Below are 13,047 nucleotides of genomic sequence, written 5' to 3'. Positions count from 1 at the left end.
TGGTGCCCCGTGCCATCTCCCTGCCCTGGGCAGTCTCGCCTGTGCCAGCTCTCCTTATTTTTTTCAGCTGCTCGGACAATTAATCAGAGCCACTCCTATGGGATCCCAGCCCTCTGAAGCTGCCAGTCCCTGTCCAAATGTTTTTTTTTTTTGGTTGTTTGTTTTTTTTTTTAAATGTTTGCATCACGCTCCGGTCTCTTTGTCCCTGCAGAAGGCCACTGCCACAGGGCCTCGCGGTGACACCTCGGTGAGGCAGTGCCACTTCCAGGGCGGATGCAGCAGTGGTGACCGGGATGGCCCTGCACCCACGGGCAGCCAGGGCTGAGCTGCGTGCCGAGAACCAGGCACACGGGGACCCCCTTGAGCCCCCCGGGAAGAGCCCAGGGGCAGGGGACGCTCCTGTCCCCTCCACGGACACGGTCCAACTCCGGCATCCCCCAGCAGGGGTGGGGAGGTGGGCGAGGGGCGATCTCCGTCCCGGGGAGGGGGCAAATCAGCCAAGGGGCATTTGAACCACCCCAGCCCCTGGCTTGCACGTGCGAAGCAAGAGAAGGACGGACGATGCTGGCTGCTCCACAAAGACCTTTTTGTAAAAAAAACTCTGCCTAAGCAGACCCCAGCTCCCCCACTGCCGGCGGGGCAGCGCTCTGCTCCTCTCTCTGCTCCTTGCTCTGCTCCTCGCTCTGCTCCCCGTGGGGCTGAGCCTGCCCGGGGGCTGCGCCTGCCCGGTTCAAGGCCCTCCGCTCCACCTGGGCGCAGTACTTCTCGGGGATGCCGGCGGCTCTGCGGAGGAAAGAAAACCTCAAGCACCCCGTGCCACGCCAGGACCACGGCCACGGAGCAGGGCCCCTCTGGAGGGGACGGAGAGGAGCCAGCGGGGTGGTGGCTCATGGGGTTGGGACACGGTGGGGAGTGGGGACGGGATTTGGGGACGTGTGGGGAAGCGGGGAGCGAGCAGGCGCTGATGGAGCAGCACCTCAGCTCCTGCATCTTCTTCTCCTTGAGCTCGGTGATGCGCTGGCTGCGCCGCCGGGCCTCCTCCTGCAGCCTCTGGAACTCCTCGAAGGCGGCCGCCCGCTCCTGCGCCCGCCGCTGCCGCCACTCCTGCATCTGGCGCCGGATGTCGCCGGCGTGGGCGCGCTGCAGGGCCGCCTTCCGCGCCGCCTCCGCCTTCTCCTTCTCCATCTGCTCCTGCTGGGCCCTGCGGGTGAGAAGCCCCCTTCCTCCCGTGCTCCGATCGCCCACCCGCGTGGGCTTTTTGGCACCCTCGCCCCCTTGCCGTCACCACCTGAGGATGCGCTCGAACTCGTCGCGGTCCTGCTGCACCTGCACGCCCATGCGGTGCTGCCGCGCGGCGATCTGATCCAGGCGGCTCCGCTTCAGCTGCTCCTCCAGCTCGGCTTTCCGCCGCGCCGCCTCCTTCTCCTTGCGCCTCCACTCCCGCTCGGCCGCCTCCTGGCTGCGCTTGGCCCGCAGCGCGTCCTGCCCAGGGGGGGGGACAGCGGTGACATCGGGGGGACCGAAAGCGTTGGGAGGACTCGGCCGTGGTTCTGTTGTTTGCCCCGTGCTGCAGAGCCCTGATCCTCGCTCCAGGAGCAGCAGGGACCCTGTAGAGCCCCCACCTCCATCTCCAACCTCGCTGTGGTGGTGTTGGGGAAGGGAGGCAGCGCGGCGGCACCCCACACAGCGGCTCACCTGCTCTGCCCGGTGGTCCTGGGCCCTTTCTTGCATGGCCCTCAAGCGCGCCGTCTCCTTCTCCTTCTCCTGACGGATCCTCTCCTGCTCGGCTTCAAACTCAGCCTCCCGCTCCTACTTGGGACACAGCCTCGGGGCAGCTCCTGGGGTGCCCCTACCGAGCCCGTGCCCGTGCCGCGTCCCACTACCATCTTCTGCCTCTGGTACTCGAGTATCTTCTCGTCTGCCAGCCTCTCCTGCCGCAGCTGCTCCTCCTTGTACCTCTGGTTCTCGTCGTTGATGCGTTTGATCTCCGCCTGGATTTTCTTCTGTTGCTCCTGCCTCCGCTCCAAGTCCTGCAAGCGGGGCCGAGGGGCTGAGGGGCGGTGGGACCAGAGCCTCCCCTCGGGGGGAGGAGGGCTTGACGGCTCAGGGTTATTTTTGAGGATGTTTCAGCCTCCCCAAGAGACCAGGGCCTTAATTCTGCCGCCTGTTGTCTCCCCACCCCGGGTCTCGACACCCTTCCAGCGAGGTGAGGGATGTCCCTCCAGCCCCCCCGTGCCCCCCCAGCTGCTTTCTGCCCGCTGACCTTCAGGTCCTCCAGCTTCAGCTGCTCCAGGTGCTGCAGCATCTCCTGCGTCTCCTGGTCCCGCTGCTCGGCTCTCAGCGCCCGCTCCTCCGCGTTCTTCTCAATCTGCTTCACCAGCTCCTGCCTCCCCCTGCAAGGAGAAGACCCCCCCCCGGCTCAGCCCCGTACCCTGGAACGGTGACACCGGTGTGGATGGCAGGAGGGACCCCCCTGCTCGCCTGATCAGCTCCTGCTTCCTCCGGCGCTCCAGCTCCTCCTGCATCTCGTTGGCCTTCTGCCTCTCCACCTCCATCATCTCGGCCAGCCGCCTCTCCTCCTCCTCCAGCTCCTTTGCCACCAGCTGCTTCTCCAGGATCTGCGTGTCGCGCACCATGTGGCACTTGGCCCCGAGGATCAGCTGCGGGGACAACAGGTCTGCGTGGGACAGACGGACGGAGGGACAGACGGACAGACAGACGGACAGCCACGGACATGGAAGAGGGAAGGAGGGGACGACCCCGTGCGGCACCACGCGGAGCAGGGCGCGGGGCTCGTCCTGGCCGTGCCGTGGGGTGGTTGGGGGGGGTCTGGGGGCACCCCCACCACCTCTCCACGTTGGGTGCGTGCGGTGCTGGGGGAGGACGGGCAGCCCGCAGCCGCACCTCGCTGAACTCCTTGATCTCGTCCTCCTGCTCCATGCGCATCCTGCTCGCCCGCTGCAGCAGGTGCTGGGCCCGCTCCTTCGCCTCCTCCTCCAGGTCGCTCAGTTTGCCCTTCTGCTGCTGCAGCGCGGCTCGCTGCTTCGCCGCTGCCTTGCGCTCGCTCACCGCCTCCTGCGGGGGACAGAGGGGCGAGCTGAGACCGTCCCCCAACTCTCTGGAAGGGGACACCCCCCGACTGGGGTGGGATTGCTTCCCCAGCCACGGGGCAGGCAACTCTGGGGACCCCACTTCTGGGCTGGGGGAGTCAGAGAGAGCTGAGGTTTGTCCCCCAAGTGGCTCTGGCTGGGTGCACCCCCCTCTGCCCGCAGCCCTGCCTGGAAGATGGGAAATGCCTACGAGAACGGCTTCCTTCTCTGCCTTGAGGGCCAGCAGCTTGGCCTCGCGCTCCTCCTTGCTCAGGACTCGGGACGCTTCTTTGATCCGCTGGAAATCCTCCTGGCTGATGATGAGGGATGCTGCCGGGTTCTCCACGGGGACGCTGGTGGAGAAGGGCACCGAAAAGGGGTGTCGCTGGCACCGAGCATCCTTCAGCCCCCTCCGTGCCCTCCCGGCCTGGCAGTGGGAGCTGCTCGGGCTTTGCGGGGGCAGGAGTCACCCCCGAGCAATGCAGGAAGCACTCGGGCTGTGGCTTCCCCCGTGGCCCCAGTTCTCCCGGTCAGGGGGGGAAAGAGAGGAACAGAAAGTGCAGTGAAAGCTGCGGCGGTGCGCGGGGAACAGGATGTGCAGCAGGGCAGGGGCCGCCCGGGAAAACACCCAAACCTTCAGCACTTGCCCGCCCTGTCCCCACCAAACAACGCCAGGAATATTTCAGGCCAACCCGACCGGGCTGTCATTTGGGGAAAGTGTCACCGCTGCCCCGACCCTTTTTTCCAGTGGGGCGTCCTGCTCATCCCTGACCGTCGCTGGTCCCGGGCGCTGGCTCGAAGCCTCCGCTTTGGGGAGCAGCAGCTGCCTTTTGGCTGTGTTTGATGACACTCGGCGCAGCCTGGGCTTGGCTCCTCTGCCCCAGGAATTCGCCCGGCACGAGAGGAGGAAGCGCCGGGGCCGGGTCCCCTCCCAGCGCTGCCAGGTGCCCCTCCAGCTGCGGAGCAGCCTCACGCAGCGAGCCACGAACCCTGCCCGTGACTCATGCTGTGGCTTAGAGGAAATCGCCGAAGCTCCGGGTGCCCCCATTTCCCCGTGTGTAAAAATGTGGATAATAACACGGGGCTGCTTTCCACGCGAGGGGTAAGGAGTTAATTACGCCGCGCATTACTCAGGTACCATGGTGACGCGTGCGGTGTGGGAGCGTGCATTACCCAAATGCAGGCAGCACTTTGAAGATGCTCAGGACTAAGAATTTAGTCATTATTATTATGTGTCACCTTTCATCCACCCAGCTGAATATGAACAGATACCTGCATAATAATCGCTCGGGAGCTGCATCACAACATCGGATTCCAGGACGCTTGAAAGAATGGGTAATGGCCACAACGGCCCTAATAAATGTAATGACACAGTGACCACTGCTTGAGCTGTCTCACTGTTTGGGTGACCGACCTGAGATGTCTAGGGCCTGATTTTCAGGAATGAAACTGGCACAAAGAGTTTCCAGCAGCTTTGGCTGGAGCTGCGGCCGTGCCACACATCTGGAAACTGGCCCTCGGCTTTGTCAGGTTGGCCATAAAAGAACCCGAGCGTGTAAAATTGGGCACCAGCCCCGAGAGCCTGAACCGGTGCCTCTGCACCATCGCAAGCTCCATAAAACCCAAGCCCAAACCGTCTGTGGGGCTGCTGTCACGTTTTATAGGGTGCAAGAGCATTACGCGCTGGTTCAAAACAGGAAGCAAAGGCGAGCGGTGGAGCCAGCCCCAACTGCAGGGGAAATTTCGGAAGGTCAAAATTAGGCTAAATTAGATTTGGCTGGGATAATGGCACTATTCTTGTCCGTGCGCTGCAGGCTTTTAACAAGGCGTAGTAATTAAGGCCGGGGTTCTTACAGTTCAGCCTCGCTTATAAAACATCCCTGTGGAGAAACGCACGGCTCCGCGCCGCGCACGGCCAGCGGGGGACACCGCATCCGTCACGGGGATTTTGGGCACAGGGGGGGGAAAAGTGGTGGGTGTGGGGGGGTGGGTGTCTCACCAAGGGCAGCCCAGGTGACTTACACGAGGTCGCGGACGAAGTCCTTGGTGATGAGGCGGATGGTCTCGGGCTTGTGCTCGCCGGCCGGCACCGTTTTTGGGGCGCTCTGCACATCCCGGAGGACGACGATGGGGCTGCCGGGGCGCAACTGCCGCAGGTTCTGCAAGGAAGGACGGCGTTCCCCCCCGGCCTGCCTGCCACCAGACCCTACCCATCTCCGTCCCCAGCTCCTGGACATGTCCCAACCCCGAGCCAGCACGTTGGGGAGCGCCCCTGATGCTCCCTGATGAAGCCCAGCCCCACCGCTGAGACTTTGGGCAAGGGAGAGGCTTCTGTGCCTTGGCAGCCCCAGCTCTGGGAGCCGAGCGAGGGCACGGGGAGAGGTGAAAACACGCGGGGTGGCTGAGGTTGGAAGGCACCGTGGGGACCACCTGGTCCCAGCGCTGCCCAGCACCGCATCTGGGTGGCTCCTGGAGCACCCGCTGGGTACCGATGCCGAGGCTCCATCACCCACCCGGCCCCCCCAGTGCTTCCCGCTGTCCCAGCAGAGCCTCCTGGGCTCTGGGTTTTGCCCAGGGCCTCGTGTCCTGCCTCTGGGCACCGCTGGCAGGAGCCTGATGTCCTCTGTACCCCCCCGCAGGGTCCATTGGACACAGGTGGGAGCCCCCCGAGCCTCCTCTCCCCCTGGCCGAGCAGCCCCAGCTCAGAGCCCCAGCTCCTGGGCAGCTCAGGTAGCTCAGAGCACGGCCCTGCTCCGCCGTCCTGCCAAGCGCCGTGGGTGATAGCAGGAGCAGGAGAAGCAGAAATGCCCCCAAATTGACCCAAACTCACAGCAGGGTCCCAGAGGGGCCAACTCAAGGTCTGGCTCCGCAGCGTGACCGGAGCCGGTGCTGGCTCCTGGCCACAAAGCAGCCCGAGTGGCACAGGTCCCTTTGCTCGAGCTGACAGTGCCACCTAGTGAGGTGTCACCCATTGCTGGGGTGCTGGGGACCCCGCTCCACCCTTCCCTGAACACGGGTGGGTGTAAAAGCACCCCCAGAGCCGGGCACACGAAGCCCCTCTCCCCGTGCACCACCTCTGGCTGGGGAGGGACACGGGTACCCGCAGCACGCATGGGTCTGCATGACCTTAAACCCCCCCCAAAGGGGCTCGACCCCAATTTTCGGAGCAGGAGATGCCTCCTGGGGTGACACAGTGGGGCATACACAAGGAGGGGATGGGTGCAAGGTGCAGCATCCCAAAACCAGACCCGCTCCCGGGAGCACAACTGCGGGCACGGGCTCTGTGCCCAAATCCCCCCCGGGTGTCGGCATCTCGCTGCCAATGTTTACAAAACACCAAAATTCCCATTTTATGGCTCTGATTGCCCCAAGTCCTGGCTCTGCTGCTGCCGGTGAGTGGGGGCACCCCTCCGGGTGGGCTCAGCCCCGTGCCAGCCCCGGGGGGGGGGGGGGGGTCAGCAGCACCCTGACTGCGTGCGCTCGGGTTCCCAGCGGCACCAAGCAGCCTCCCAGCGGGGAGCTGTTGAATTACGGGGTTTGGCCCCGAAACGCCCGTGCCAAGAACGATAACGGCGTCAATCACCGCCACCGGCCCTCTTGGCCTCGGGGCCAGGAGAACTCCTCGGGTGAGGCCGGGGTTGGGCTCGGGAAAGCCACCCCGGGAGCCTCAAATTTTTATATCGCCACCCCATTTTTATATCGCCACCCCATTTTTATATCGCCACCCGTTTTTATATCGCCCTGAAGCCGCCCGGGGGGGGCCGTGGCGCTGCCGTCCTGCCCCACGCCAGCTCCCCCCACGTCACAGCCCGTTTCCTTCCTCTCCCCCGAAAAGCCCCAGGGTTTTGGCAGCCGCGCGGGCTCCGCAGATAAGAGCGGGGCCGGGAAGGAGCGCGGGGCACAAGGCGCGGGCGCCATAAACCCCGGCTGATAAACAACGGGGGAGAGGAGGGGAGGGTGAAGGACACCCCGAAAGGTGCCCCCAGCCCCCCCCCGGTGCAGCTGGGGGTGGGTGGGGGGCGTTTTGCTCCCTGGTGGGGGAAGGGCCCCTACTTGGCCGTGTTCCCAGCCCGGGGACTTTGTCCCCAAACCAGGGTTTTGTCCCCAAACCAGGGGTTGTGTCCCCAAATGGGGGATTTGTGCCCCCAGCCCCAGGATTTGTGTCCCCAGGGGCTTTGTGTCCCATCTCCAGCCCCAGGTTGTGCCCCCCAGCCCGGGGCTGTGTCCCCAAACCAGGGGTTGTGTCCCCAGTGTTTTGTCCCCAGCCCCAGGTTGTGTCCCCAAAGTAAGGGTTGTGTCCCCAAAACAGGGTTTGTGTCCCCAAGGGCTGTGTCCCCAAACCGGGGGTTGTGCCCCCAGCCCCCAGCTGTGCCCCCCTCCCAGGGCTGTGCCCCCCCCCATTTACCCCCATTTACCCGGCTCTCCCCGAACAGCGTCTCATCCACCTCGGTGCTCCGGGCCCTCCACCGGTACCGGTTGCGGGGCTGGGGGGGGGGGAGTGGGGTTACCGGGGGGGGCTACCGGGGGGGGGGGGTCACCGGAGAGGGGTTTACTGGGAGGGAATTACCGAAGAAGGGGTTACCGGGGGGGGGGGGGGGGGTTACTGGGGTTGGGGGTACCAGGAGGGGGTTACGGGGGTGGGGGGTACCGGGGGGGTGTTACCGGGGGGGTGTTACCGGGGGGGTCCCGGTGCCCCACCCGCGCTCACCATCGCGCTCCGCTCGGCGGCCGCCGGTCGCCCCGGTAACGGCCCCCCCCCCCCCCCCCCCCCCGCGTTCTCCCGGTAACGCCGCGCGGGCGGGGCCGAAGCCGGAGCTGGGGGGGGCGGGAGGGGCTGGGGGGGGCGCTCCGGGCATCGGGAGCAGCCTCTGTGGTCATGGGGGGGGGAAATCTCACACCCACGCGCGTTCGTGGGTCGCCGTGTCCCCCCCACGTGTCCTTCCCCCCTCGCGTGTCCCCCTCCCCACTCGTGCCCCCCCCGTGTCCCCTCACCCACCCGTGCCCCGACCCCCCCCCCACCCCGCGCCCACTCGTGTCCCCCCCGCCCCGCGTCCACGCGGCCCCGCCGCGCCAGAATGACGTCAGCGGTGCCTGCCCCACCCCTCGACTCTAGCCCCGCCCCCTTCTACGTGAGGCCCCGCCCCTCCACGTGGGTTGGCACCGCCACGTGCTGCGAGGCTTGGGGTGGGGGGGGGCGGCACCGACCCCCGGGCTGGGGTCCCCTCTGCTGCCCCCCCCCGGCTTGGGGTCCCCCCCAGCACCCCCTGGGGTTGGGGACCCCCCCCTGCTAATTTCTGGGCTGGGGTCCCCTCTCCTGCCCCCCCACCCCGGTTGGGTTCCCCTCTGCCCCCCCCCATACATTGGGGACCCCTCTGCTGCCCCCCCCCCATAGGGGCACACACCAGGGTGAGCCCACCCCCCCCCCCACCAGATGTCCCCCCCATGCAGGGTCCACCCCCAGACCCCTGGGGTCTCCCCTCCCCTTCAGTTTTGGCCTCGTGCCCCCCCCCCCAAAAAAAAAGACCCCCCCCCCATCCCCAACCACACTGACCCACACACTGGAAACAAGAGGGGGGCCGTTTATTGGGGCGAGCTGGTGGGGGGGGGGCTCTCCCCAGCACGGCCCCCAAGGCACAGCGGTGGGAGGCAGGGGGCCAGCGCGGCCGCCCCCCCCTTGCCCCCCGGGAGCGAAATAATAATTATAAAAACTCGAAACTTTGGTCCTGGAAATACTGGCAGGCGGGCGAGCCGCGACCCCGGGCGCGTCGGGGAGGGGAGTGGGGAGGGGGCACGGCCCCAGTAGCCGGTTGTTGGTCCACGGGGAGGGGCGAGGCGGGTTGGGGACCCCCCCCCAAGCACCAGGAGACCCTTGGGTGGCTGGGGGGGGGGGGGGCAGGATGCAGCGGGGGGGGGGTCTCAGAGGATCTGGCGGGGCATGCCGTAGCCCGTCATGCCCGCCTGCGAGGCGCCCCGGTTGGTGCCCATCTGCAGCCCGATGACGTTCTGGCCCTCCTTCAGCTTGTCCTCGGAGAAGACGCGCCGGTTCTCCTGGGATTTCCTGCGGGCACCGCGGGTGTCACAACCCCCTGAGTGCCCCCCTACCCCACCAGTATCCTCTCAACCCCCCCCCAGCCCACCCAGCCCTCTACCTACTTGGGGAACCAGTTGGGGTCTCCCACGAAGAGCCCATCGCCCTTGGCCACCGCCAGGCTGCCCAGGTTCATCAGGGTCCTCTGCACGCATGCCATGTTCTTCCCTGCCGGGTGCCACCGCGGGGTTGTCACCGGCCCCTCGGGGACAACGGGGTCCCGCGTGTGTCCCTCCCCCCCCCCAAACCCCATCCCGGCCCCTCACCTTCCCACAGGTCAACCGTCTGGAAGATGTCGGTGGCGGCGATGCCGTAGCGCTCGGCCGCCTGCAGGAACTGCGAGATCTGCTCCATCTGCTTGAAGGCCATGGTGGACGCCTGGATCTTGGCCACCGGCCCCTGGCCCCGCGGGTACAGGCTGTTGATGAGCCGGCACAGCACCTGCGGGGACACGCGGGGGGGGGGGGTCAAGGGAGGTGACGCCGCTCCCCCCGACCCCACCAAGTACCCGGTGACCCCTCCCCGGGGACTCACGGTGCCGTCCTTGAGCCACTGCTGGAAGCCGTCGCGGCCGGGCGCGGGTTGCGGGATGTCGCCGCCGCACTGCCCCATCATCCAGCGCACCAGCACCTGCTCCAGCTCGGGGTCGTACTGCCGGTCGATTTTCTGCTGCACCTCCCGGCTCAGCCCGTACGACGGTCCCCGGTTGGCCATGCCGACGGCTGGGGGGTCTGCAGGACACCGGGAACCCCCCCTCCGTCAGCCCCGGCTAACCCCGTGGCCGCAGCGCCGCAGCCCCTCGGGGACACAGGGTGACACGGGGACCTCCCGGCGGTTTGGCAGTGCCTGAGCTGGCCGCAGGGGCCGCATCCTGCCCGGCCAGGCTCGCTGGATGTCCGGCACGGAGCCTTATCACCCGTGCCAGGCGCTGCCTGGGTGCTGCCCTCCCCTCCCTGCTTCCTGCTCGGCTCCCTCCTGGGGATGGGGTGCACGCTCCGTGCACTTTGGGGACCCCCCAGTGCCCCCTACGCCAGCCAAAAGGAAGCCCCGCGGTGCTGCTGCGCCGTGCCCACCCAAGGGCCCCCCCCCCGGCTGCCCGAGCATCCTCATCCCAGCGGCTTGGCCCCGCCGAGGCGTGGACTTGGCAGGAGCTCGCTGCCGGTCGGAGCTTGTTTGCGAAGCTCACCCCGTTTGTACGGGACGGGTGCCAGATCCGGGACCGGCCCGGGAGCCCCACGCCACCCCGGGAACGGCGCCCATCGCCTCAGCCTGACGCCGTGCCCAGCTCCCGGCCCGCCGAGCTCGGGCTCCGGCTCCACGGGGCGTGGGCGATGGCCTCATCCTGCCCCCCCCCACACCCCACCCCAGCTCCGGGGCTGTGTCCCCACCCTGGCAGAGCAACCGGAGCCCGGTGGTCCCCCACGGGTGGGTGCTGGTGACAGCGTCCCCGCGCCCGGTGCCACCCACGTGGGGTGGTTGTGCAAGGCACCGTGCCGAGCAGCGCTGCACGGTTGGGGTGCTCCCCACCCTGGGGTGCTCCCGACGCCCTCCACCCATGCAAGGGGCACGTGGGGCCACGTGTCACCCCCTGCACCCGCTCCTGCTCTGGGGTTGAGGCCCCCGCTGCTCCCCTGGGGTGGGCTCAGCCCGGACCCCGTCCCTCGCGTGCCCCCAGCTTCGGTGCTCGTGTCCCCAAGGGGCGAAACCGCCCTGGCTCGGCTGGACGAAAAGCAAAAAAAAAAAAAACCCAAAAAGTGGGGAAGCAGCCGGGGTTCGCTGCAAAACCTCAGCACCGCGACCACCCCGAGACCACCGATGAGCGCCGGGGCACCCTAAAGCCTCGAGGGAACCCCAAAACCTCCGGGGTGCCCCAAAGCCACCCGTGGCCAAGCGAGCTCCCCGTGGCCGCCGGGGCGTGGGGCTGGGGCGCAGCCAGCGCCGGCGGGGGGGGGGGGGTTGAAAGTCGCTTCCCCGGGGCCTGGGAGCGCCCGGCCGGGGGCCAAGCGGGTTGGGAAACAAAAGAGGAGCTGAAATTGGTGCAGACAGCGCTGATTTCCCGACACAGCTGGGGCTTGCCCAGGCGGGAGGGGAGGGAGGGCCGGACCCAGCCCAGCTGCGGCGCGGGCGCCCTGGGGACCCCGCGGGGGCTGCGCCCGGTTTTGGGGACCCCCGCGGCGTCACCCTTGGGGGTGGCGGGGAGGGGACCGTGCCCAAAGCCCCTGGGGATGTGGGAACCTTGGGGAGCCTCCGGGCATCGTGGGGGTAAGAGGGTGGGGGTCCCGGGGGGGTCCCGGGGGGGTGCGGCTGTCCTGGTGACCCCAGAGACCCCCCCCCGGAGCCAGCGCGGAGGGGGCTTTGCCCAGCCCAGCGGGGACAAGGCCACCCTGGGGACCTCAGGGGACCCCCGGGGCCGATGGGGAGGGGACCGCCAGGCAGCACGCAGCCACCCTGGGGACCCCCGAGGGCAGCGGGGAGGGGACGGGACCCCGGGCGCGACCACCCTGGGGTCCCCAAAGACCCCCCCCTCACCCCTCGGGGCCAGCAGGGAGGGGACCCTCGGCTGGGACACGGCCACCCCGGGGACCCCGCGGCCACCAGGGAGGGAGGGGACACCCGGGGGGACCCCACGGGCACGGCGCGGGGGGCACCGGGGCGGGGACCGGGAGCAGCGGGGAGGGGAGGGGGGGCTCAGCCCCGCTTCGGCGACCACAGCCCCGGCACGGTCCCGGTCCCCCCCCCTTCCCAAACACCCCCCCCGGGGGCAGCGGGGCCGGAAGCCGCACCCGGCTCCCGTTTCCCGGGCGCGGCCGCGAGTCCCGGCGGCTCCCCCGGGGCCATTACCGGGGCCGGGGACACCGGAACAGCCCCGGGGGCACCGGGACGGCTCAGCCCCGGCCATTTTAGGACAGCGCAAACGGAGCCGGTCCCTTTGCCGGTGCCGTTCCCTATCCCCATCCCTTTTATCCCCGTGCCCACCTGCCGCCCGGTTTAGCCCGAGGGCGCCTCCCGGTGCCCGGTAGCCGGTGCCCGGTGCCCGGTACCCGGTGCCCGGTGCCCTACCTGCGGTGCCGATCCCGCGGTCCCGGTGCGGCAGTGGCGGATGCCGCCGCCCGCGCCCTTTTCACGGCTGATGTCAGCGCGGCCGGGGGCGGCCCGGGACCGCCCGCTCCCGGGGCGGGTCCGCAGGGCCCGGAACGGGGCAGAGCCGCCACCGAGCCCCGGGGCAGAACCGCCCCGCCCCGGGGGAACCGGGACCGGCACCGGCACCGGCAAAGGGACCGGCACCGGCACCGGGAACGGGAGCGGGGTGGCCACGGGGTGGCCGTGGGGGGGTTGTATTGGGGTCAGGGGGGGGTGTAATGGGGACGGGGGGGGTGTAATGGGGGTGGGGGGGGTGTATTAGGGACAGAGGCACCGTGGTGGCAGGGACACGGGGGTCGTGGCGGTGGGCACGGGGCTGGGGCACGGACACGGTGGCCGAGGTGGGGACAGGGTGGGGAGGGGGTGAGGGGACAGGAGAGCTGCGGTGGCCGAGGTGGGGACAGAGGGGCCGTGGTGAGGACAAGGTGGCCGTGGGGGGGACAGTGTGGCCATGGGGTGGCCACGGTGGGGACAAAGTGGCCATGGTGGGGACAAAGTGGCCGTGGTGGGGACAAGGTGGCCGTGGGGTGGCCGTGGTGGCAGAGGATACGGAGCTTGTGGTGGGGAAGACGGTGGCCGTGGTAAGCTGTGACACGGCTGCGGTGGGGACGGGGTGGCCGTGGTGGCTCGGGGTGACGGTGGCCGTGGTGGGGATGTGGTGGGGACGAGGTGGGGACATAGGGGCCGTGGTGGGGACGAGGTGGCCACGATGGCACAGGGCCACGCGTG

At 68.4% G+C, this 13,047-nt stretch overlaps 2 protein-coding genes across 2 annotated transcripts; both read right to left on the bottom strand.

Moving 5' to 3' along the window:
* Positions 1-605: 605 nt before the first annotated feature.
* On the bottom strand, positions 606-7,800 carry CFAP45 (cilia and flagella associated protein 45). Its single transcript, XM_032204329.1, has 12 exons — positions 7,792-7,800; positions 7,513-7,573; positions 5,112-5,262; positions 3,301-3,442; positions 2,905-3,075; positions 2,482-2,660; positions 2,264-2,393; positions 1,884-2,030; positions 1,696-1,809; positions 1,289-1,482; positions 977-1,201; positions 606-783 (listed from the first exon to the last, which is right to left on the bottom strand). The coding sequence occupies exons 1-12, from the start codon at positions 7,798-7,800 to the stop codon at positions 606-608; spliced, it is 1,701 nt and encodes a 566-aa protein (XP_032060220.1).
* An 848-nt stretch (positions 7,801-8,648) lies between these two features.
* On the bottom strand, positions 8,649-12,310 carry TAGLN2 (transgelin 2). Its single transcript, XM_032204628.1, has 5 exons — positions 12,238-12,310; positions 9,712-9,908; positions 9,444-9,618; positions 9,243-9,345; positions 8,649-9,147 (listed from the first exon to the last, which is right to left on the bottom strand). The coding sequence occupies exons 2-5, from the start codon at positions 9,889-9,891 to the stop codon at positions 9,006-9,008; spliced, it is 600 nt and encodes a 199-aa protein (XP_032060519.1). The 5' UTR covers positions 9,892-9,908; positions 12,238-12,310; the 3' UTR covers positions 8,649-9,005.
* Between the last annotated feature and the right edge of the window lie 737 nt (positions 12,311-13,047).

The sequence above is a fragment of the Aythya fuligula genome, chromosome 28 (genome assembly GCF_009819795.1).
Source record: "Aythya fuligula isolate bAytFul2 chromosome 28, bAytFul2.pri, whole genome shotgun sequence".
Lineage (NCBI taxonomy): Eukaryota > Metazoa > Chordata > Aves > Anseriformes > Anatidae > Aythya > Aythya fuligula.
Note: the sequence above shows the minus strand (reverse complement) of the source record. Positions and strands in the feature narration are given on the sequence as shown.

Coding starts and splice junctions, on each gene's coding strand:
- CFAP45 (XM_032204329.1), bottom strand. Junction 5,263..7,512: donor GGATGAGACGCTGTTCGGGG/AGAGCCGGGTAA, acceptor GGGGGGAACGCC/GTCCTTCCTTGCAGAACCTG. Junction 2,394..2,481: donor AGGAAGCAGGAGCTGATCAG/GCGAGCAGGGGG, acceptor TTCTCCTTGCAG/GGGGAGGCAGGAGCTGGTGA.
- TAGLN2 (XM_032204628.1), bottom strand. CDS start 9,891: ATGGCCAACCGGGGACCGTCGTACGGGCTGAGCCGGGAGGTGCAGCAG. Junction 9,619..9,711: donor AGTGGCTCAAGGACGGCACC/GTGAGTCCCCGG, acceptor GTGTCCCCGCAG/GTGCTGTGCCGGCTCATCAA. Junction 9,346..9,443: donor GACGGTTGACCTGTGGGAAG/GTGAGGGGCCGG, acceptor GGCACCCGGCAG/GGAAGAACATGGCATGCGTG.